Source organism: Rhyacophila brunnea, unplaced genomic scaffold (assembly GCF_057557595.1).
Source record: "Rhyacophila brunnea isolate RB1 unplaced genomic scaffold, BYU_Rbru_1.0 scaffold_5, whole genome shotgun sequence".
Lineage (NCBI taxonomy): Eukaryota > Metazoa > Arthropoda > Insecta > Trichoptera > Rhyacophilidae > Rhyacophila > Rhyacophila brunnea.
Genome location: NW_028233170.1, coordinates 23665803 through 23691205, shown reverse-complemented (window position 1 = coordinate 23691205; position 25403 = coordinate 23665803). Strand labels below are relative to the sequence as shown.

Genomic DNA, 25403 nt, shown 5'->3' with positions numbered 1-25403 from the left:
TTATTATTTTTATTCTTTTTATTACACCAATACAGAAATTAAAAAGTGCATCTCTTCCGGCCTCGTTTGCCATGGTCCCCGGAAGGTCTCAAATGTCCGAATCTGCCATCTGTAATAAAAATTTCAGGTTGTGCCGCTCCTTGCTAAAGATTTGACAATCTAGGAGTAAATGTAGAACGTCCTGGTCGCTTCCGTCGTTGCATGGACATTTTCCATCAGATGTTATTTTAAACCGGTGCAGGTATGCTCGCATGACTCCGTGACCTGTAAGAATCTGAGTCATCTCAAAACACAGCCCCTTATGCACCCTGACGTCTCGTGCTGCTAAAATTTAAGGTAAAAACTTTCGGGTCAACTCCCCTGTCGATGAGTTTATGTATCGTGAGTTCCATTCGTTTTTCACCATATCTGAAATTGTAATTTTCACGTAGCTCAGAGGAAATTTGTCATAAGCTATCGCGGTCTTGAATTTAGAGGCACCATGCCGAGCCAATTTGTCGGCTCTTTCATTTCCTTCTATCCCAGTGTGTCCCCTTATCCAATTGAAGTGCACCTCGGGGTGGCGCCGTCTCAGTATTGCGGACTCGCTGTGAATAGAAAAGACAACCGGATTAGTAGACAAGGGATCTCCAATTGCTTGGATTGAGCTTTTGGAGTCCGAATAAATACAAATACTATGGCTTTCGGTGAGCTTTCGTTGGATTGGATCTGAGCCTGCCCACTCCAGAGCGCATTGGATGGCATAGAGTTCAGCCTGCATTACCGTACAATAGCTCGCAAAGCGGTACTTACGAGCCGCTATCTCGCCGCCATTAATGTATGCCACAAACCCTGCACCAGTACCGCTATCAATTTTGCTCCCATCCGTAAAAATCGGCATGTTATTGCATTCGTTGCTTTCCAACGTTGCAGGATAAGAAACCACTTCAGAAAATAGGCTAGCCGGGTGTGGCAGCCTTTTATAGTCCACCGGTTTTTCGTAAAGCCTGTCGTCAGGCAGAAAACCTGCGGGGCCCTCCTCGCCCTTCTTAGCTCTGTAAATGAGAGCGATTTGTTTTAAATGTAAATCTAGAGGCACGAGTCCTGCTAGAGCTTGCGTTGAATTGAGCGAAGCCGTGCGGTAAGCTCTGCATATTCGTATCGCTAGTGCTCGCTGAACCGTATTGAGGTTTTTTGCTATGTTTTTCCGTTTGGCAGCTTCATACCATATGCTGGCCGCGTACGTGATCATAGGCTCAATAGCACAAGTGTAGAGAATTCGTAGAGTTTCAGAAGATACACCCCATTTGGGTTTGGCCATTCTTGCTAGTTTGAGCAAAGTCACCGCTGCTCTTTTGCAGATGCTGTCCGCGTGCTTTGACCAATTTAGTTTGTCATCGATTACTACCCCTAAAATTTTAAGATCTCTAGAAAAAGATAGAGGTTGCCCATTCATCACCAGCAAAGGCGGAGAGACGCGCCTCCTAGTAAAGAATAAAGCCTTCGTTTTCTCCACGGAGAAAGACAGTTTGACCTTCCTTCCCCAGGCCTCGACGCTCTCCAACACGCTGTTAGTCATGGTTTCTAGAGAACCAAGTTCTTTGGATTCCATAATCAGCAATACATCATCAGCAAAGGCCTGTGCGTGTACACCTTCAGGAAACGGCATAGAGAGAAGATCGTCGAGAACTATATTCCACAGTACGGGCCGCAAGACAAACCTTGTATGCATCCCTTTGAAGTCTCTTTGGTAGCAGATGCTCCAGCATATTCGACGAAGACTTCTCGGTCGGATAGATAGTTTTTGATGAGCCTGAAAATGTTAGCGGGACAATTTTTACATTTCAACTGTTGAAGAAGATATGGCCACCATGCGTTGTCAAACGCGCCTTTGATATCAAGAGATACCGCCACTACGAGCTGACCAGCGCGGTTAGCCCCCTGATTCTATCAATTGCTGCATGAAGGGAATGACCACCACTTTAGCTACCTTTTGACTTTTTCTCTCTAGCTACTTTTTGACTTTTGGAAAATGACCAATTCACAAACAAGCATTATAAAGAGCGACAACTATGCTAGGAACAGTTAAAAATAAATTAAGACAGAATATCCGCCGTGAAGCTGTCGTGTCCCGGAGCTTTAGCTGGATTGAACAGCCTCATTGTTCTTTCGACCTCCTCGAGAGTGAAGTTCTCGTCGTCATCTTCCTTTGAAGGAATCGAGGCGGCATTTCGGATCAACGTCTGTTGCTCCGTTTTGTTTGCAATATTGTCGTCTGGAAAAAAAATACGCAAGAAGAGCCTCTGCAAATTCGAGAGCCGAATAGGTCATGCGACCGTTGATTGTCAGAGTTTCAGACGGTTTGAACGCCTTACTTTTGAGCAATCTCTGAAGACTAGATGATACATTCTCTTTTCCCTGAGCCGAGCAATCATGGCTCTTCCAGCTTTCTAATTTCGCTTCCGCAATCGCAGTTTCATACTTAATCTTTGCGGCTTCAAAAATCTGTCAAGTGAACGGCCGTCAAACCACGCCTGAATTGCGAAATTTTGTCCTTGCTACTCTAAAAGCCGTCTTCAGTGTATCCAATTTCGGACTCCACCACGGATTACTTTTTCTTTGGAATCCTTCGTCCGAAGAGCGTACCATCGTGCTCTCGCATGCCGACTCGTTCGCCAATGACCATTCTTTGACAATGTTTTCGAGCTCATGTGCGTATGTGACGCTATCCAAACTATCTACAATGATACCGCGATCCTGAATCTGGGGAATAAGTGCAAGCCCAAAATCTATCCAGTTAGCCTTGGACGTCTTAAACAAACCTGGTCGCTGTTGATTGACATTTGAAGTTTTGTTTGCAGCGTAGCTATCTGCGGCCTGTAATGAAAAAACAATCGCATTGTGGTCGGATCCCAACGCTGCATCACGACATACTCTCCAATTTTCAACTCTGGTGAGCAGAGCGTTGGAACACGCAGTAATATCAATATAGCTTTCCAGCTTACGAGTTCCTCTGATCGTTTCAAACGTTGGGACAGAACCCTCGCTTAATACGTTTAGGTCGTGCTGTGCTAAAAAATCTGACACGGCTGTGCCTCTGCTATCAGTACGTCGACTGCCCCACCAGATGCTCTTTGGGTTTACGTCGCCTCCGAGTAACAGCCTGTGACCCTTCGAAGTGTTCATTAGCCTGCTCATGCCGGTCAGCGATTCATCGATGTGCACCGACGGCACGCAGTACAGTGATCCAACCAGTAGCGTTTCTCCTAAGTAGTCGAGTTCTACAACAGCGCAACTATATGAGCTAAACTCGGAAAGTAAAATGCAGTGGGTTAGAGATGACGTTCGACGCACAAGAATAGCTGCCTTCACTGGATACAGACTGCTCGGCTTCTGAAAAATGATACCTGAAAAAAGCGACGAACGGATTTCACCCGTGTTGCCAGTGTACGGTTCCTGGATTAAAGCCAGGTCCGCGTTATTAGATTCCATATACCTGATGAAAGAGACTGTGGCGACCTCGCACCGTGCAAGATTCGCTTGTGCAATTTTTAGGTGTATAGCCATTATTGGTTTCCGAAGTCAGTTGCGGAAGTAGACTTGGCTTCTTGTTGGCGGTGCAATATGCATGCGCGCGATAGAAAGCTGTGACCCGTCGGAGCCGTCAGATGGAGCCGCCTATTTTTCCGGTCGCAGTTGACGCATGTCAACTTTCCCTTTTTGGGACATTCCGCAATTTTGTGGTCCCCCCACATCCCCGACACGCAAAGGCTTCCTTGCAAGTATGACCAGTATGCCCATACCCCAGGCATTTTGTGCAATGCACAACACTAGAGCATGGCTGCACTCGAACCCGCTGGAAACCAACGTTCAGGCCGCCAACTTCCACCATCTGATGATACAAGGAGGACTCCACCTCCAGAATGTAATTGGATATGCCCTGGATTTGACTTTTTGTTTTGAACACAACCCTGAAGGAATCGTTCGGTGACGTTCTGGTGAAGGCATTTTGATAACGTAGTGCAGTTATCAATTGTCCCCCATCAAAATTTTCCTGAGCTGACCGATGCGGTGAGAACCTCCGAGCCGCTGACAACGTCCACCAGTCTCCGGGAGTCGTCCTCGCTCATGACTTTGACGATGCACTTGTTGTGAGTCACCCTCGCCAATGACACGACAGCGATCCCTAGACCGGAGACGTCCACCGTTTCTCTGATACATTTCTCAACCTCCTCGCTCGTCATATCATTGTCTTTGCTTGTTAAAATCACAGCATGAACGAACTTTCCCCGATGCAACTGCAGTCGAAGCTGGGAACTCCAAGACAGGTGTAATCTCAGGCTTCCCAGAAGATCGTGTAGCCCCGGAAACTTCCGCAAAGGAACGCTTTGCCCATGCTTTGCCGGTACGGGTCTATTGGGAATGACAGTTTCTGGTCTTGCGGAACTGGCTGAATGCGGCTGTGCTGGCCGCAGCGAAATGTTGCTAGCACTACGCGAATTTTTAGGGGTAAGGATTGGCGGCGGCAGTTCACTCTCCATGTGTGCAGGTGCTTCGCTAAAGATTCTTGTGCCAGGCCGGCGATCAATTGAGAGCTGCGTTATGTGACGCTTTTCTTGATTGAGCAGATCTCTGGTCGCCTCAGCACGCGCCTTAAATTTCATGAGGGCGCTCTCAAGCTCGCGTTTTTCCCGCTCTGCAGCCTGACACGCGAGCCTGATTACGCCCAGACTATTTGATATTGACTCCTTTGCTGACCGACTGACATTTTTGAGGGCTTCCAGTTCTGCGGAAGCCTTCGTGACCTATGTGATGATGGTCACCAAAAACTTAACGGCTGTCACGGTCACTGTCGTCAGAGACGGAGGTGTCTTTTGACAAGTGGAATTAATCGTTGAGCTCTTGGCAAATTTGGCGGGTGATTTTTTACCCATTTTAGAATAAAATAACAAGACGTTACCTACTTTAACAAATTTATTTAAAAATAAGCAATTGGATCAAATCAGTTTGGCAACGCTGCGATTTAGGGTAGGTAGACAGATCTTGGATATGTGCCTGTCTGAGGGACCAACTGCCTTTTTGTACCTGCATTAGCAGATGGTGACGGAGTGCTACACACTTCTCCGGCGACAGAACATCCGCTTGTTGTGTGTGTCCCACGTGATGTCCAGGAACCCTCATTGTTGGCTTGGGTTCAGACAGGATCTTTTAATATTTATTAACCACCCTAAAGACTGTAGGAAGGTTATCCTGAATTCCACCTGAACCGAGACTGTTTCTCGGATTGGTTGGCTACTAAGAAGTCGTCTAGGTAAGTGAATATTCTCAGCCATTCTTTCGTAGGCGTTCGGCGACTCAATTGGTCAGGGATGCAAACATAATCGGAGCGGCTGACAGCACGAACGGGAGACACGTGAATTGTAGTAGCTCCCCTTGGTAGGCTAGTCGAACGAATCGACGATGTTGAGAAGCCATGGGTACCTGGAGGTACGCCTGGCTTAGATCTATTATTACTAGCCAGTCTTCTGTTTGTAAGACGGCTGGAACCTCGTAATGGTGAATTAGTTTGAATGGCTTTGGCTGTAGGAACGCATTCAAACGCTTTCGGTTGAAAACAGGGCATAGGGTCCCGTCTTGTTTCTTGATCAGAAACAGGGTTGAGAGAAAACTGGGGGTTGGGCCCACTTCTTCTAGAACCCGTGAGTTCTTCAAGTCCTCGATCTCGAGAGTGACCTCTGCTGATTGTTGCGTTTGAAATTCTTTCCGTAAAAGTAAAGAAGGACTTACCAATGGTGGTGTCCGCACAAAAGGTATGCGGGCTACGGCTATTATTTTTTCCAATGTTAGGGGGGGGGGGGTACACTACGCCATCCAGACTCCCCGAAAGTCTCTTAGGCACCCCTCAATGTTGTTGGTCGTCCAGATGCGGTCATCTTCGCTTAGAGTACGGATCCCTGGTGGAGCCCGTACCTCCGATGGAGAACTCCATTCCCACAGGACGTCGCCACTTGGGAGCACCCCGGCCATAATGTGAGTTCGAGGGCTTTCCGGGACTCTGAGCTCGGAAGAATCCTTGATAGTGCCTCCCGAGTGAAGGTATCCTTCCGGTAAGGATCTGAATCATGTTGTCGCAAATTTTATTATGCGTTGTCCCCAAAACCCTGTTCGATTTTTTGGTACAGGCTCATCGCTGTTATGATGTTTTGAGGATTGGTTGCCCAATCCACTAACCCTTGCATACCCTTTCAGAAGCTGTCCCGTTGGGAAAACATCGCATTCTGGAGGGCCGCGATGGTCCTCTCCGTCAGATGGTTAGCTGATGACGAGTGGTCGCACCAACGCAACTTGTCATTTAGACCTAACTCTACGACCATAGGGGCCGCCAAGAATTGTTTTTTGGGCGTTGTGTCACTCTTTGCCGGTCCCCCTGCTGAAATAAGGTACGTAACGATAATACCTGAAACATCAGCATCTTAATCGACGCTCGTACGTTGAAATTTTTCTCCTGTAGCAGTTCTGCTTCGCCGTCTGGTGTCCATTGCTTTTAGAATATCCTCCTTACGGTCACTCAGATGTTGCGCCATAATCACTGATCACTTAACGTTCACTTAACTATCACTTAACGTTCGTCCAAGATAATTTTTTTTGATAGTTAGAATGAACTGTCAGACGCAACATGTAAACAATAAGAAAGTCAAATCCAGAATGAAGACAAAGGGGTCCCAAACTCCCTACATAAAAAATAGACGCGCGGGTATGACCAGTAAATAAAAAGGGAGGAATGACCAACGACAAGAACAAGGAAAATAAATTAGTAGAATATAACCTCGCGCGAAGAAGAAAGAGCAAACCCTATCTCAAGGACTTCAAAGTCAAATTCGAATAATAAGTGTATTGCTTAATAAATAAATAGGGAGAAAATATGGCAAAACCATAGATTGATACTGATTATGGCTATAGTATATTATTATCTATGATATCGTTTATTGTCGATCGTGTGGTGTCAAAATATTAAAAAACACTAAAAGTATAAAGTATGTATGGTATTGTCGAATTGAATCGTATTTTAAAGATATTTTTAGCTGGTAAATAATCATTAGGCTTCTTTTAGATTTTATCCAATATTTTGCGATATTAAATTTACGTTTTCGAATTTTTGCTTTATGAGAGTGAGTCCCTAGTTTAACATGAAATTATAGGTACGTTTAAAAGTGTAGACTAATAATTATTATATAAATTAAAAAATGTCGAAAAGTAAATCTCCCGATTCTAGAAGTCGAATTGATAGAAAAGATCGTGAGAAAAGGCACAGCCGATCCCCTCGCAGACATACAGACAAAATTAACCTAAAAAATAATGATGCATCAAAGTCATATGACACAGAGAAGTCTGACGGTAGACCCAAAACCTTTTATGATAAACCAAAACGCCAGAGGTATGAAAGCGATTATAAAGGTGGCGATGAAAGGCCTCGGGACAACGCTACCTACAAAAGGTATTGGGACGAACAGGATAAGACGCAGAATCGTAAGAATAACACCGGTGAATACAAAGTAGGATCCCGTTATTATGATGATCCCAAAAAAAGTAAAAGTGGAGATTCAGAGCAAACATCCGTCAAGAAAGAAGCATCAGTGTCACAGGCACCTCGCCCTAAAAAAGAAATTGATATGCTGACATCGAGAACGGGAGGTGCTTACATTCCACCAGCAAGGCTTCGTATAATGCAAGCTGAGATTACTGACAAAGCATCGGCAGCATACCAGAGGATTTCATGGGAAGCGCTGAAAAAGTCTATTCACGGGTTTATCAATAAGATAAATACTGGTAATATCGGAACCATTATTAAAGAACTCCTCCGAGAAAACATTGTGAGGGGTAGAGGTTTATTATGCAGATCCATTATTCAAGCGCAAGCAGCATCACCCACGTTTACTCATGTCTACGCTGCATTAGTTTCTGCTATAAATTCACGCTTCCCAAATATTGGTGAATTATTACTGAAACGTCTTGTCATACAATTTAAGCGAGGCTTTAAGCGAAATGATAAGTCAATCTGCATATCCGCTGCTACGTTTGTTGCTCATTTGGTAAATCAAAGAGTCGCTCACGAAATCCTGGCTTTGGAAATATTGACTCTTCTAGTCGAAAGCCCGACAGATGATTCTGTCGAAGTTGCGATAGCATTTTTAAAAGAAAGTGGACAAAAATTGACTGAAGTATCTGCTAAAGGTGTGAATGCCATATTTGAAATGCTGCGAAATATTTTACATGAAGGACAACTGGACAAACGCGTGCAGTACATGATTGAAGTCATGTTTCAAGTACGCAAAGATGGATTTAAAGATCACGTCGCTATAATCGAAGAACTCGAGCTTGTTCCAGAAGAAGATCAATTTACCCATCTTATAATGTTGGATGAAGTCACAGACCCACAAGATTTACTAAGTGAGTATTATGTATTTTGAACTCTTTATTTTATGAAATGATAATTGCTTATTCCGGCCTTATAAAATCAATATTATTAACTCACATTTTGTCAAAATGGAGTTAAGATTTGAAAGTCGTTTGTTTTCTATTGTCTTACAATACTTCTTAGATATAGTATATAACAGATAGATGCAGGTCATACTTTCGTACGAGAACAAATGCAATTGCCTCTGTTTTATTCCGCTGCCACGCACTTTCCATATGCCGCCTATAAGATAAGCCAATCGCTACTCAGTTATAATTTGCATTAGTGGTTTTTTCTTCACACACATATACCTATGTCGGAGGCAATCAACAGAATAATTACTATTGTTTATGACGTACATACTTACATGTGGTAACTGATCCCATTGGTTTTTGATTCAGGTTTTACATACTTTCACAACTTACAATGACATTTTTTTAGTGCTTTGAGTTTTTATTATATTGACACCACACTGACAGTACCGGCTGAGTGACAGTGTGTGACCGTTTGAAGGTGATTAACAGAGACTCCTACTGAAACATACAAATTGGCATACTAAAAAATCTCTTGATTAAAATTGGTTGTGCTCCGGGCCTGACTTCTAACCAAAAATATTTTAACCTATTTTATAGATAGATGTTAGCAATGTCCTACGTGAAGGAAACCAGTTCTAATAATTATTATAATATGCAAATCAATACGACAAGGAATTTATCGGTGTATCTCCCTGCATACTATCCCCAAGTCCAAACCATCCATGTCATGAACACCTGGTCTGTGACTTCATGCTACTTGACACAACGTCAATTCATTTTTGTCAATTCATTTTTAAAGTTGCGTTCATTTTAATTTTCAGATGTCTTCAAATTCGACCCCAGCTATGAAAGTAATGAAAACAAATACAAAGAGTTGTGCAAAGAAATCTTGGGCAGCGACGCCGATTCGGATTCGGATGCAGAATCCGGCAGCGGAAGCGAATCGGATTCGGAAGTGGAAGAAGAAAATCAAGAGAACAATCAAAAAGACGGCGTCATTATCGACAACACGGAAACAAATCTAATCGCTTTGAGACGGACAATTTATTTGACAATTCATTCCAGTTTGGACTTTGAAGAGTGCGCTCATAAACTTATGAAAATGCAACTAAAACCAGGACAGGAAATGGAACTCTGTCACATGTTCTTGGATTGTTGTGCCGAGCAAAGGACGTATGAAAAGTTTTATGGTCTACTGGCGCAGAGGTTCTGTCAAATCAATCGGATCTATGTGAACCCGTTTGAATTAATCTTCAAAGACTCTTATGGCACTGCACACAGATTGGACACAAATCGGTTGAGGAATATTAGCAAATTTTTTGCACATCTCTTGTTCACTGACGCGATTGGATGGGAAGCTCTTGATTGTGTAAAACTGAATGAAGAAGACACTACAAGCTCCAGCAGAATTTTTATAAAAATATTATTCCAAGAGCTGGCGGAGTACATGGGACTCGGGAAACTCAACGAAAGACTTAAGGACCAGTAAGTAATCTCTTACGTTCTCGGCCCGAGCTTGATGTGGTTTTATTTTTTATAACCATTTCATATCGATAATATATTACCGGTACAATTTGTGTACTTCCTTAATTTTATTTGTAATTATAAAGGTAAACACTTGGTAAGTTAAGATTTATATGGATAATAAGTATTACTGTAGTTCGGTGTAAGATTGGAATGCAAAAGCACACCATCGATTTGTTTCTTTGCAACAATCATAAAAGTCACTTTATTATAAGTGGACAGAATTGCTGGTTCAATCATGTGTGAATGTGTCTTTGTGCATTTCATTCATCTGTATGGTGCCCAGATGTCCATTATCCAGTTAATTGCGCCGAATCGCTCTAGTGTAAATAATTTTTATGGTTAACGTTCAACAAATGGCACTAGTGTTAAATTTAATTTAGAACCCATTATTACAATAAAAATAATCGCAATGGTTCTTGAATTCATTTTTATTTCAGGACCCTACAAGGAGCTTTTGCAGGAATATTTCCAAGAGACAATCCCAAAAACACGAGATTTGCCATAAACTTTTTCACCTCTATCGGACTCGGTGGACTTACTGATGAACTTCGAGAACACTTGAAACAAGTCCCTAAGGCAAGTTTAAATTTATCTTACTTCGGGAAAAGGTCTCTGTTATATTTCACGACAATATTCATGTATATTTGTTAACTTCTTCACTGCAGAGCATTTAATTACTATTTAAATAACATGCTAATTATATCTAATGGCCCCCTAATGAGGATACAACAGGTGTGCCGTCCGCATTGAAAAGATTAATATTAAATTTGTCTATGAAACTAATGTATCTATATGAATATACTAATAAATTTGCTTTGAAGTGTAATCTGTTTTGGATTTCAAAAATTCACATTTCAATGTCAATTAACTTTAAGATGACTGTATCATTAGATACATTAACACAATCACTGCTGATCTGTTAATTAATATTTAATTACCACATTCAAATACATATCATGTTAATTATATCTAATGGCCAGTCGCTGTGTCAGTACTAAATGAGTTAATCTTTGAAGCTGTTCCTTGATGTAAATTCTTGGACTGTTGTATAACATTTGGTAGAATAGAAATAATTGAGAAAAAAACTGTTGTAGACGGAAACAGTTAATCCGGTGAACGTGTCAGCAGCTACTAATGATTCCAGTTCAAGTTCCAGTAGTGACTCCTCTTCATCATCATCATCATCCAGTGACAGTTCTTCTGAGGATTCCTCGTCATCGTCAGGTATAAATTGATCAAAAATTCTTACTGAAATACTATGTAAAGAGACCTCGTTATCTGAATGGGAATGGCTGGAGCGACATTCAAGTCGATGCGAAATGTTTGCGACGCACGACTGGTAACATATAGTTCTCGTAAAAAAAAAATCTTATGAAACCTACCTCACTGAGGTGGCTCAGATTTCCATAGGATTGTAGAGACAATGAAAGAAGCATTTGTATGATTGCGCATTATGCGTGAATTATGGCTTAGTAGCCATCTTTACTGTTAAAATGAAATTTAGCAACTAGCAATATTGTGTTGCATACTGGTGGATAATTTCATGTTGACATAAAATACGACTATGTTTTAGAATCAGACTACAGCAGCTAGGATGGAATTGACCTTAACCAATTGGCGACCAACTTAATTTTTTATATAGAATACAAAATTGACTTCCATTATTTTTATTGGTTCTACAATCCTGTGTGGATCTCAACTTCACCTGGAGAGGTTCATACCGGATGTTTTTTTAATGAAAAATGGTTGTCATGTGAATTTATCAGATCTTATCTTTATTGTGATATTAAGTATTTTTATTATTAATATAGCATCAAAATTAGGCTGTTCCTAACAGCGGCGAAGGGTGAAGGTAGGCTCTTAAGATTCAACATAAATAGTGCATACCAAACTTTGTCAGTCATACTTATTTGTTTTCATTGAACGAATACACTTTGCAGATGGTGCTGGTTATATTTTAAAATTCAATTAACCCCTGCCTGAACCAAGCCATAATATTTTAGTTATGCTATGGGCTATCCAACAAAATACTGCACACTTTTTCAGTCATACTTAGCCTCTGGTTACTGAGGCATTAATCTGCTATTGCATAAGACAACTTTTTTTATCTGATAATCGAAAAGATGAATTCATAAATTCTGGAAACCACAAAAATGTTTTGTGTTCGGTTTTATTTAGATCATTGTCTGGATAATCAGTCTTCCATTTTTTCATTGACAATTAACCAGTTTTCTTAAATTGTGATTTTTTGTTTACCTTTTCAGAATCTGATTCATCTGACGATGACCGAAAGAAGAAAAGCAAGACTGCCCGTGGAAAAAATGACAAATATTCCGAAACGGCAAAGCGCCAAAAACATCAATCCAACAGCAAACACAGTCGATCGAAAGAAGATACAGAGACAAAGAAGGAAACACCGAAACCAAGAGACAGTTACCGCGACAATGACAGAAAGAGTTCATCAACGAGGAGAAATGAAAAGGCACCCATTAAGAAAGAAAGAAATTATGAAAGTTCACACAGAAGCAAACAATATTAACTACTTGAATACTTACTATGTATTTTTAAAACTTTTAAAGATTTAAGATTTTCTTTTGAGGTAAAACAAAATCTGTACATATTACTATCAACACTGTATAATGAATGGTTTTGTCTAAAATCAATGCATTGTCATATCTTATTTCTTGGTTTGTTTAAACATTTGACATTCTGAGATGTAATATCAAAATTTTCTTTGAATAAATAAAATTTAATTATTTTTCTATCTGATTGTTCATGTTACTAAGGATAGCGTTTCCCGGGTTGCTGGTTTTTGTAAGATATCATTTTGATAAAATAATTGTTGCTCAAAAATATTTCAATCACATTTAAATTTGTGCTGGATGAAGCAGTCCAATTTATTAAAAGTTAACCATTACAGTCAAAAGTAATTCTAATTGTCTTATTTTATTACACTTAACCTAGTTCCATTGTTTTTATGAGTAACAACATTTATTGCGCTTGCTGAATGTAATTGAATGAATCTACTAAGATATTTCCAAACACTTTAAATTTTGGGAAGTGTCACTAGTGCATATATACTTACATACTTCTTTACTTAGTAATGAGGTTTTCATCTTTTTATTGAATAAATTTGATATATAAATGAGTATTCTGTGTGCATTTGCCATTGGTGAGTGTACATAGAGCAGTGATTTCCAAACTTTGTTTTAAAAAAAATCTTCCGTATTTCAAAAGTATAAAAATTTCGTGTAAGTCACGAAGTAATAAAGTATTAAAGGTTAAACTTTTCACGCCCTTCAGTTTGGAATCCGCTGTCATAGAGCATGAAGATGCCAAAAAGCGAAACATGGGCTGCAAAAAATTACCTACTCAAATTGAATAGTATAAAAGTTAAATCAATTAGAATTAAAATTCCATCAGTCTGTGTCTGATCACCACGCCAATTCCAATTATTCAAAATTGCATAAAACATATTCATAAAATTAAATGAAGTACGGTTATCCCCCTCACTATTGAAGAAATTTTGTATAATACAATCATAATAAAGATATCAACAAATGGAATGGAAGAGCCATTCATTGATTGGTATGGAGTGGTTTTCAGCCAATTTGACTTTATATCGGGTTTGTCCAAACTGAACGTGGTCAGCAGTTCGTTTCTAAGAATGTCTCCATTAGCGCAATGAAAAAAATGGACTAACAAAAAAATGTAAATGTATTTTTAAAAATCATACAAATTGGTTTGGTGCATATTTTTCACCTAAAGTTAATGTGGCAGCTTCATTTTGCGTTCCACATTGCAATATCATCGCGATCATGCATTTAGTTAGGTATCTACATGAAAGCTGTATCGAAGTCTATCTTTTCAGATGTTACTGTATTAAAAATTCTTTATAATTCCTTAGTGAGAAGCCAGCTTGAGAGTGGGTCGATTGTTTGGGCCCCGCATCAGGTGAAATATGACCTTATGGTGGAGCAAGTTCAAAAGAAATTTTTGAGACTCCTTTATTTGAGTTTATATGGATACTATCCGTGGCTTTATCCAACTGACTTTCTCTTAGTTATGCTTACATACTGTAGTTTAAGTGCTAGAAGATATCAATATTTGGCCACGTATTTTTTTCGACTTATACATGGTGTGAATGAGAACTCTGCCATTCTTGGTAGTATTGACTTGTGTGTCCCTGATAACTATCTTAGAAATCGGGAGCATCAGTTGTTTGTTCCCCCGAGGAGCAAAACTAACCTGCCATTGGTGATGCCAATTGGGAGGGCAATAACTCTGTTCAACCAAATTGCTTCGGATGTTGATATATTCCATCTACGTGAGGATGAGTACCTATAGGTGGACGTTATTTTATAAATTCTTAAAATAGGGTCTGCTTAACTCATCCGTTGTACCTATATAATTTTTTTGTATTTACACATTTATACTGTAGAATAACTTAATACTGATCTATCTCTTTTGTTATGTACTGAGATCCCCGGGGTTCCAGCGGCTAGCTCTGGAGTCCATCGAACCCCGGATTCACAAAAAAAGAAATTCAAACGGTTGGAGTATAAATAAAACACGGTCTTTCGTGCTCGTAACGTGGTCTTCTTATATTTTACATTTTCTTTAAACGTTTACATATTTTGTTTTAACAATAAGTTTCGCAGGTCCTATCCTATCGGAAAGGGGACGCTTACTAATTACTTTTTTCTTTTTCAAACTTCGTGTACCCACGCCATTCCACAAAAAAGGACTCTCGTGATTGGCCAAATTTTGTCGCATGATTTTTAATTTGACGAATCACGAGGACCACCTCGGCGCAGGCGCGCAGATATTTCGACGTAGCCGGCAAGTGCGGCAAAATTTATTATTTTTGAATCCTTATATTTAGTCTTAAAATTATCTCTTTCATCCATCATCATTTTTACTTTTTAAATTAAATTAAATTTATCTTAATTACACCTCCGCCCAATATGCGATTTTCACACACCGGACGAAGGCCTTTACTTATGAATAAAAAATACGTGGTTGAGCAAGGTTGTAACAGGGGTGTATCAGTACCTAATATTGTTTTAATAATATTTCGTTGTTTCTAAATGTCATGTTGTGAACGTCTTAAACTTATAATTTGTAATGTCCACAATATGTAAAATAAATCAATTGAATTGAATTGAATCGTGTCCACCAGTGGCGAAGGGTGGAAGTAGTCTATTAAGATCCAACATAAATAGTGCACATTAGATTCAATCGCACAGTCATTGCAATTTCATGTGATACCCATATGATGATTGATATACTTAAATGATAACTCCCGTGTATAATTTATTAAACCGTACATTAGAGCACCACACTACCTTTAACCTCAGCGATAGGTAGGTGGGCCCGCCAAAGATCTTGGCCTGGGGAGCCCGCTTCAGGATGTGCGGCCCATGATAGAATCCATTTGTCAATGAACGGTGATGAATTCGGATTGACTACTATCAGTGGCGCACCCAGGGGGGGAGCCAAGGGGCCCTGGCACCCCCCAAAAATGAAAATTATCAGAATGATTTTAAATCCCATAGAAAGCCAATAAACTATACCTTGGGCTTAGACAAATAAAAACACGGCAAAAAAATGATTTGTAATAATTCTCCAGCACCCTTTTTAGAAAAATTTCTTAGATTTTAATTTCTGATACAAAAATTTCGAAACACTAATGTCAGGTTTTTTTAGAAACACAATCCCTAATGGAACTGTCAAAAAATTCTCGGTGTCCACCCGAATTCCGGAGTGGTGTAGGTCATGGCTGGGGAGGGCTGACAGAGCTCTAGCCTGAGGGCCCGGGCTGTGGGGGGCCCGGCGTGTCGGGTCGACCAGATAAGTGAGATAAACACACATAATAAATTAGCTTTATTAGTAAAAAAGTCGCCTGCGGCGCTATTATACTTCATAGCAATGAAAATTTTCAATTACTTATATAATTGTGCAATATATTTTTTGATTATTATGTGTCGATACTCGACAACTCCATTATTAAAGTAGATGTATTATAAATCGCCAATAATTCACTGTATAAGTACCCTTAATTTGAACTAAAACACAATTTGAAGAACGTTAATGTAGTTTTTCACACTATCTTTAATCTTAGCGGTAGGTAGGAGGCCCGCCAAATATCGTAGCCTGAGAGCCCATTTCAGGATGTGGGGACCATGGTGTAGGTACACCGAGTGCAATAGATAAAAGACCGATAAACTAGAAATTAGGCTGTGAAGAAGAAAAAGATCGTATGGACTAATTCACATTCTCCTCCTTGGCCCCCCCAATATTAAATCCTGGGTGCGCCACTGACTACTATTGAAATTGATTATGCTGTTGTGTGTGTAGCACATTCATCGCATGAAAAACAAATTAATTTAAAAATGAATATAATATACATAAGTAGTAAAACCTTGTTTATTTTTATAAATTTTTTTTTCATTTTTGTATTGGTACATTGTTGAATATTTAAAAAGGTGTCTGTATTATTTAATGAAATAAAGGGAAGGGGGGTGGGGCGCCAAGATTAGATTTTTTTAAAGGGAGGCATAATATGAAGTTTGGAAATCACTGATCTATAGTGTATATGGCAGAGCTACGGGATGCTGGTTTGACCTGGAACAAAGCAAGAAGTGGCGAGCGACAGGGATTCTTGGAGGCGCTGCGTGGTGTCCATATGCTCCAACTAAGGGGCGGATATGGCCGAAGAAGAAACCAAACCATATAGTTTTGGTATGTTATGGGCGATTCAACAAAATAGAGCAGACTTTTCAATTCATACTTATTTATTTTCGTTGAATTAAGAATCCATATTACAGATAGATTGATGGTTAGTTTTTTAGAATTCATTAAGCCCTGCCTAAATCAAACCATTGTTGGTAAAACATAATATTATTCTATCTATCAAATATCCAAAAGTATGTATGGTTTAATGGCATAATTTTAGATATTTTATAGATAGACAATTATTTTATGACTATCATGTATTATGGCTTGGTTTTCGCAGTGTTTAATTGAATTTTTAAAAACTAACCAACACCATCTGTACGTTGTAAGACTTAGTTCCAATGACATATTAAATGGACGACTCACTTCATACCCGGCGCGCACGAGAAATTGTGCATGAAAGTCATTCACAGATGTATAGGTAGATGTCACGTGACCATTGACGTATCCGTTTCCATTATGCGATACAAGCTTCGAGAATTTATAGCAATATAACCTTTATTGTAATGGCGTATTAGTGTCATGACTCATTGCGTTAGAAACAGATTCTCGGTTACTTACGACTTCTCGGAGATTAGACGCAAGTGAGCCCAGCGAATCACAGGCGACTGACTGTCCAATGGTTCCTGTCATTCAATTACATTGAATAAAAATTCATCAATATCTTAAAATGGCATTTTATAAATAATACTAACACATGCAAAGTGATATCCCATCTTTCTTGGAGTGTTTAGTAGATTTTTTTACAATTTTTAACTAGGCACATTGGCATTTTGTAACACAATAATAACGGTGGAGTCGAAACCTGACAGTCAGAAATTTTGTATGGGCAGACCCAGCGGTGTCGCCAGACCGCTTGCAAGCAGAATGTTCATTTGAGCGTAGGATACCGATATTAAAACATGAATTTCGCCATCCGGCAGACCCGACACAAAGTGAGTGTCATTTTATTTTCTAGATGCTTCGTCCATAATAATGTCATTGCTTAGTTCAATGAAAACAAATACGTATGACTGACGTGTGCACTACTTATGTCAGATCTTAACAGCCTACCTCCACCCTTCGCCACTGATGTCCACCTCTGCTGGTAATTGTTGCTACCCAACACCAAGGATCCAGTCTAGGTCTGTTGTGTTCTGCAGTACCAGGGTTACATCTAGTAGGATGTGGTACCATTTCGCTCAGACAGTCTTAGTAAGGGAGGGGTTAACGATTTATTCTAGATCTATATTACGCCTCTGCTTGCCTTGTACGACAGTGAGAACCAGTGTCGGGCTCACTCAGAGGAAAAGTACTATATACCTATCCAGCCCCACTTGACCCTTCTATATCACCAATGCTAGTAAAATAGGTTTTTATATCCACAATGTACGTCATAGTATCTACTACCAAGTACCTACTTGAAAAGGATCACCCACCAATCGTGTTGTGTAACCTTGGCCTCGGGCATTACATGTGTCTATAAATAGAAACACACTTGTGCATATGCATATTTCAATGATTGCCATACATTTAATATGTGTTATGAGTAATTTGGATTTTTATTAATTTTGAATATTTCAGACATAAATTGCTGGATATAAAAACATATTAAATAGGAATTAAATGCACTAAAATAAAATGAGACCGCAGAAAGGGTTCCACTATATCACATTAGTGTAAGTCCTCGACTTACGTGATTAATTCGTCCCGAAGATGTGAGTCGAATAAATCTTAAAATCATCCATTTTTTTTGTTAAATAATGTGTTAGTTTCAAAGGAAAAGTGAAAATAAAATGGACCTATATACATACATTTAAGAAAACATTATTAATTGATGTAGTGGTTTGATTTTGCAATCCCCATCGACTCCTGTGTTTTATTGGTATTTGTTGTTGCTGCATATCTTCCATCCATATAACCAATATTTTTTCCATTTCTTCTATTATTATCCCTCTTCTCTTGGTAATTATCGTAGATTACATTACTACTAATTTTTTTACATGATCCATATAATATATAACATAATATTTTATGTATACACAAGCGCAGAAAAACAAATTGCAGCAAAACAAACATATTTTTAAAAATCGCGTAAGTACGAATTCATATAAGTCAAATTTGCGTAAGTCGAGGACTTACTATAATCTTATAATAGTTACCTATGGTCTAAAAAATAATTTTATCCAAAAAAAATTTTTTGAAACCTCCTTTTTTCGTCATATTGCATCCTAGGCATAAAATCTGTGAGTACACCACCTACCTTATCAATGAAATCGTTCGAAGCAATCATTTCAGGCATTTACATTTCATACATTTTTGTCCTAGCTATCCGATTAATATGGAGCGTACGTAGACAGGTTAATAAAATTCTACAGAAGCCAAAAGGTAAAAATGACATGAATGATAAAATTTGAAAACTTATTCATACTCAAGAGTTTGATGTGGATGTTTTGTGAACAATTGATGGCAATTCCGTTTTTAGTGTGGTTGAATTGATAGTAGAAGAAAAATTAATATTCTTTACATTGGAGCATTAAAAAATGATGGCCTTGTTTGGGATTTTTCATCTAAATATTATAAGTAATTAAAATACAATAATTGGCGCAGTCTAGTGTTTCACAGGCAGTCGTAGTAACATTTGCAATCTAATACTCCGTTTACAAGTGCATGGATTCACTGCTGACAATACGTATTATCGAGGACGTAACAAGAAAATGAATGTGTAAACATGTATTATCCTGCAGTTGGAAGATTGCATGCATGAATCAAAAAAGTTCGGAAGCTTCTGAATTTTCATGTGACAGTTTTTTTCAATCTGTGCCTGAGTAGAAGAACTATAGTGGTGAATTTGCCGACAAATTACGAACTACACCGCAGACTCATTTTAAGGTTGACCGATTTTGGTAAATGTGCCATAGATGCCCGTATGAGTTTTTATAACTTTCTCTTTAGACCAAACCCAACCTAATGTAATCTTAGTGTGTGATAATGATGCATCGAAATGTATGAAATTTTTAAATTTACAATTATTGGATCGAAAAGCATCTGCGCCGACAGAAAAAGGTGTTTAATATAATTGTCTACATGGAATAAACTGTTTTCGTAAAATAAAAATTGTAAAAGCTCATGCAGGCATCTGCGGCATAATTACCCTGATTTTTACAGCCTATCAAAATATTACCATAAAATGATAATATCGCGTCTCGCTTACTCTTGAAGAATGAGATTGGAGACAGTCAAGACTTTTCGTGTAAACAGTTATTGTCACCATGGTTTAAAATACACATTATTGCTGCCAGTAAATCCATGCATGTGTGCAGGCGCTGTAATGTGAATTTTATGGTTCCGGTAGAAGTGTCATTTTTTATGTTCAAAATGGTCAATGCATGTGATTATTAATATAATGATACTGTCCATTCATAACAAATTCAAGATATATCTTGTCAATATCTGTGAATTTAATAAATTATGAAATTGGCTGATTGAGTGAATCCAAAATTATGTTGGGTTACACCATTTTGGGATCATTGCGGCCATTCATGGTTTTAACTAGGTATTTCGAAGTCCTGTATTGACAAAAATACATAACATCCATGTAAACATGGGAAAATTTCAATGCGAACTTATTAATTCAACATCATATAAATTTGAAGAGATAAAAAAAGGTAGTTAGTAAACACGTGTGCCGACCATTATTATACCTACGTTGTGTTACGTTTACACAATCACTATTATCTTAGATATTGCTTCTATATTTGCTTTTGTTACATTACGTTACGCACTTACAGCTACAGAAAATAAATGTTTTGTTATGTAAAACCGAGAAGTTAGTGTCCATTATAATTCTTAAATTATACTGGTGACTGGTAATTCATGCACTGTTGTAATTGTTTGAGAAAAAATGCAATAATAATTTCTCATTGGCCGATTGGCAAACGCTATACCGACAAACTAAAAACTATTTTTCTTCCTAACCAAATCGAGTCTGATATGACGCAAATAAAATAAATAGAAGATTTTTCATAAAGGCTACATTAAAAAAATATGTAACATGGATTTCCAGTCATCAAAATAACTGCAACTGTATTTTCTTTGATCAAATTCCCTAAATCAGGGGCGAACCTTTTTACGTACGCGTATCAAATCGAAACAATTTTCGACTGTGACGTGCCGAGCAGTTTTTAATGAAGTAGATGAATAGTTTTTAAAAATCCTATTAAAAAATTTCAAAATTACAATTGAGTTCTTGAAATTCTATCTTTCAGCGTGTTTCTAGACGAAGGTATGTTTTATTTTTTGAATGTTTTTATTAAAATTTTTGAAGAGATCATGGGAGCATTTTAACCACACTTTTTTTCAATAACTGAATGGTTTTCCATTTTTTTACGCACAAATTGACCAGAATTGTTCCAATCAGACGAGCCATTCCTTCGCTACAGTTGTCTCAAGCATTGTAAATCGATCAAAATCAGAGGTTCGTGGTGCGGCTTCCTCCGTCGCCTGATGAGGTCATGCTTAAAGCCTTAGGACCTATCTGTGCAATTATATATTTACATTAAACGTAATGCTTATTCTTGAACAGTATTTGCATGCTATTAATTATACAATGCAATCTGTCATTTATGCATGAGTTTCGTCGTCTCCGTTTGAGCATCGATTGGTAAATATTACTATTAAAAATAATATAAAAAACCGAAGAAAATACGCATGGCTATGGTCTCTATATTTTTTTAAATTATTTACTGTAGGTACGATATATATTTGTAAAACTTTTTTGTAATTTTTTTTTTTTATGGGTTATTTTTCTCTTCAAAATAAAACATTTGAAGTTAAAAAAAGCCAAAAGTGGTGTAGCCGTACAAGCACTGAGCTCTTCGAACAATTTAAGCCCAATATAGTTAATATTTTGAGGGCGGGAAGACTTAGATGGTGTAGTCATATTGTCAAACGTAATGAATCTAGAGCTCTCCATAAGGTTTATGAAGGAAAGGAACCCAAGTAGACACTAGACCACCCTCGGAGGAGACAACATCAAAAGGGATGCAGAGAGGCTGAGTGTGATCGACTGGAGAGAGTTCAAGATAAAGATGTTTGTAGGACGGTTGTGCAGTCGGCCATGGACCTGAATAGTCCGTGTAAATAATTTTTGATTATATTTTTCAAAAATATTACTTACTAGTTTGAAAAAATGGATGAAATCAAAATATTCTTTTCACTGCCAGCCAATTTTTACTAGGTGGACAGGTATTTTTGGAATAAAATAAATCTCTTAAAAAATATGAAATAGGTACAGAATGATAAATATTTGTGAAAACTTACCAAATCAACATGTTTCTCGAGTTTGTCGTGAATATTTTCACAGTTATGTTATATTTACACAAGTTATGACGTTTACAAGAACGCACAAGTTAATTCGTCTATGGCCTGACGCGAAATACATACTTGACGAGTTAACTCAGTTCTGGCAGTAATCATAGTAGTAACATGATGAAGTTTGCATAATTAAACCTTTAAGGGGGGACATGCTCGTCGAAGGTCAAAATTGAGTTTTTATTATATTTTCAAACCATGATCCTGGACACTCCTTAAACGTTGTAGATAATCTATTTATATAATTTTGAAGCCTTATTATCCTTTATAGTTATTTTAAACATTTGATGACTGCATGAAGTATTTTTGTTACATAAAATATTATTCTTTTAAACCTCTCGCTCTAATGTTTTAGAATATAGTCATATTTCGGTACAGAACTGTGCAGTGATGTTAAGATTTTTTACATTTATTAATTTTTAAACGCATTTATAAAACCATTAGTATAATTTATTACGAGATAATTTTTGTAAAATATTCACGATAAAAAATTATTTTGATAATCTCTGTGATCCCAAATTTGACAAGAATTAGGCATTTTATTATTCAAAAAATCGGCAAGATTAACACATTTGAAGATGATTCTAAAGATACTTATTATAAGCTATGTCTTTGACCATTCAAGTGTGATAAAAATCTTATGAATAATGATTGCTTTATAATAATTATTGACCTAAGAATAAGGTAGTGTTTTTTTGAAATACGCCATTTCTTTTGTCATTCCCCAGTGGTTAAGCTACAACATACGGCCGTAGCCATAAAATGACAAACTATAATTAAAGTAGGGAGTAAAATTATGTTAACGCGCGTGTTTGAACATGTAGCTAACCGAATTTTTTTTTATTTTTTTTTAAACGGTACATGTTCAAACACGCGCGTCAATATCATTTTACTCTTTACTTTAATTATAGTTTGTCAATTTATGGCTACGGCCGTATGTTGTAGCTTAACCACTGGGGAATGACAAAAGAAATGGCGTATTTCAAAAAAACACTACCTTATTCTTAGGTCAATAATTATTATAAAGCAATCATTATTCATAAGATGTTTATCACACTTGAATGGTCAAAGACATAGCTTATAATAAATATCTTTAGAATCATCTTGAAATGTGTTAATCTTGCCGATTTTTTGAATAATAAAATGCCTAATTCTTGTCAAATTTGGGATCACAGAGATTATCAATATAATTTTTTATCGTGAATATTTTACAAAAATTATCTCGTAATAAATTATGCTAATGGTTTTATAAATGCGTTTAAAAATTAATAAATGTAAAAAATCTTAACACCACTGCACAGTTATGTACCGAAATATGACTATATTCTAAAACATTAGAGCGAGAGGTTTAAAAGAATACTATTTTATGTAATAAAAATACTTCATGCAGTCATCAAATGTTTAAAATAACTATAAAGGATAATAAGGCTTCAAAAGTATATAAATAGATCATCTACAACGTTTAAGGAGTGTCCAGGATCATGGTTTGAATATACAATAAAAACTCAATTTTGACCTTCGACGAGCATGTCCCCCCTTAACGTTGGCATATTTTTATATTTTCATAAGTATTTTCTGTGGGCTTTCTGTCTTATACTTTTATTTCTTTATCAAAATTTCAGTAGACAGCAACACCTTGTGAGGTGCCAAATGAAACAAGCCTATGTGAAACGAGTGGTGTAATCACAATGACATTAATATGGACGAAGCATCTGGAAAAAAAAATGACACCCACTTTTTTGTCGGGTCTGCCGAATGGCATAATCTGTTTTTAACGCCATTACAATAAAAGTGATATCGCTATAAATTCCTGATGCTTTTTTTTGTCGGGTCTGCTGAATGGTTCAGTTCGCTCAAATGAACATTGACACTGGAAACACTGTTCTAACGCCATTACAATAAAGGTGATATTGCTATAAATTCCCGATGCGTGATATCGCATAATGGAAATTGCGTGACGTCTATCTATACATTTGCGAATGTCGCTATGCGCGAATTTACTTGATAGCTACTGTATTGAGTGCGTTGTCCAATAATAATGTCATTGTGTAATCACGATCGACACTAATTAGTTCTGCCTACTTCTTACTCACTTTATTTTGCCTCGCATGATTATAGTACAATTTTATGCAATATGGAAATCGTAAGTAGATACTATATAATCTACATGGGTCTATGCCAGTGGTGCCCACAAATATCTCAAATTCCACTAGGATATGTAAATAATTTTGTAACTATTTTCATTAAATTATTTTCAACTATGCATTTTCAAAAGTTACAAAATTGTTTTGGGTCATTCTATTCGACACAATGCCCAGTCTGATAAACTTGGATGCGAGCATCTTGTCGCAGTGGTCTCGAAATCTAGGTCCCAGACTAAATACAGCATGTATGGTTTTTATAAGCAAATAAATATTTAGGGCAAATAGCTTTCAAAGCCCTCATTGTACCTCATAGCATCGCCTTTTGTTGTGTTCACAACAAAACAACTTAACAGACAAAAACTAAACATGATGTAAACATTGAAAACAATATGAATGAAAAATGTCAGCAACAGGTGACTGTAACATTTGAGCAAAACCGAGAATGACAAAAAATACAGTGTGCCCGTCCTGGCTAAAATAAAAAAATTGCCCACCATCTGTGTTTTATAAACAACTTGGTATCGTACACTGGAGCCGTGTCTATAAAAAAGAAATTCGCATTTGCGTCAGCACCTCATGCTGTAAACTTGGCTTTGGACACGGCAGGCGTACTTATAAAAAAATATGCATTATGCGCCTGCAACTTAAAATTTCATTGATTGCCATGCGTTTATGTAGATATATTATATGAAATTGAATGTGTTAAAATAAACATAAACTGCGAGAAATATGCAGGAAACTGCAGGAAATAAATGTACCAAAATGAAACTGGACTTCAGAAACTATGAAGTTTCCGTGACTTACGAAAACGTGATTTCCTGGTAAGTATGTAAAATTATGGTTCCACCGTTTCCCTTCAAGGCACCCCTTATGCATCACTGGCTTATTCTAATACCGGGGTTTAGAGTTGATGTAGTAAGTACCTCACCAACAAAATTTCTTTTATAGCTGCAATGCTAGTGGTTACCTCTGCTCTTAAGAGTAAATACGATTGCTTGAATAAGCCTGCTATGTAATAGGTTTCAGATAATGCGCCCACACATATAGGTACCTACACTTATCAAGTTTAAATATTTCATTGAGCATACGAATATGCAAAATTTGTGAGTAAGCACATCAATAATTATTATTAGGTTCAAAGAATGGTCAGTAAAAATAGAAAAACGTTACAAT

At 37.7% G+C, this 25403-nt stretch overlaps 1 protein-coding gene across 1 annotated transcript; it reads left to right on the top strand.

The window, feature by feature from the left end:
- Positions 1-6948: 6948 nt before the first annotated feature.
- Positions 6949-13766, top strand: ncm (pre-mRNA-splicing factor nucampholin). Its single transcript, XM_085955450.1, has 5 exons — positions 6949-8427; positions 9291-9954; positions 10434-10572; positions 11091-11220; positions 12261-13766. The coding sequence occupies exons 1-5, from the start codon at positions 7224-7226 to the stop codon at positions 12533-12535; spliced, it is 2412 nt and encodes an 803-aa protein (XP_085811576.1). The 5' UTR covers positions 6949-7223; the 3' UTR covers positions 12536-13766.
- The last annotated feature ends 11637 nt before the right edge of the window (positions 13767-25403 follow it).

Excerpts from the sequence above, each read along its gene's own strand:
- ncm (XM_085955450.1), top strand. The coding sequence starts at position 7,224 with ATGTCGAAAAGTAAATCTCCCGATTCTAGAAGTCGAATTGATAGAAAA. Across the intron at positions 8,428-9,290 it reads AGACCCACAAGATTTACTAA|ATGTCTTCAAATTCGACCCC; the intron begins GTGAGTATTATG and ends TTTAATTTTCAG. Across the intron at positions 11,221-12,260 it reads GGATTCCTCGTCATCGTCAG|AATCTGATTCATCTGACGAT; the intron begins GTATAAATTGAT and ends TTACCTTTTCAG.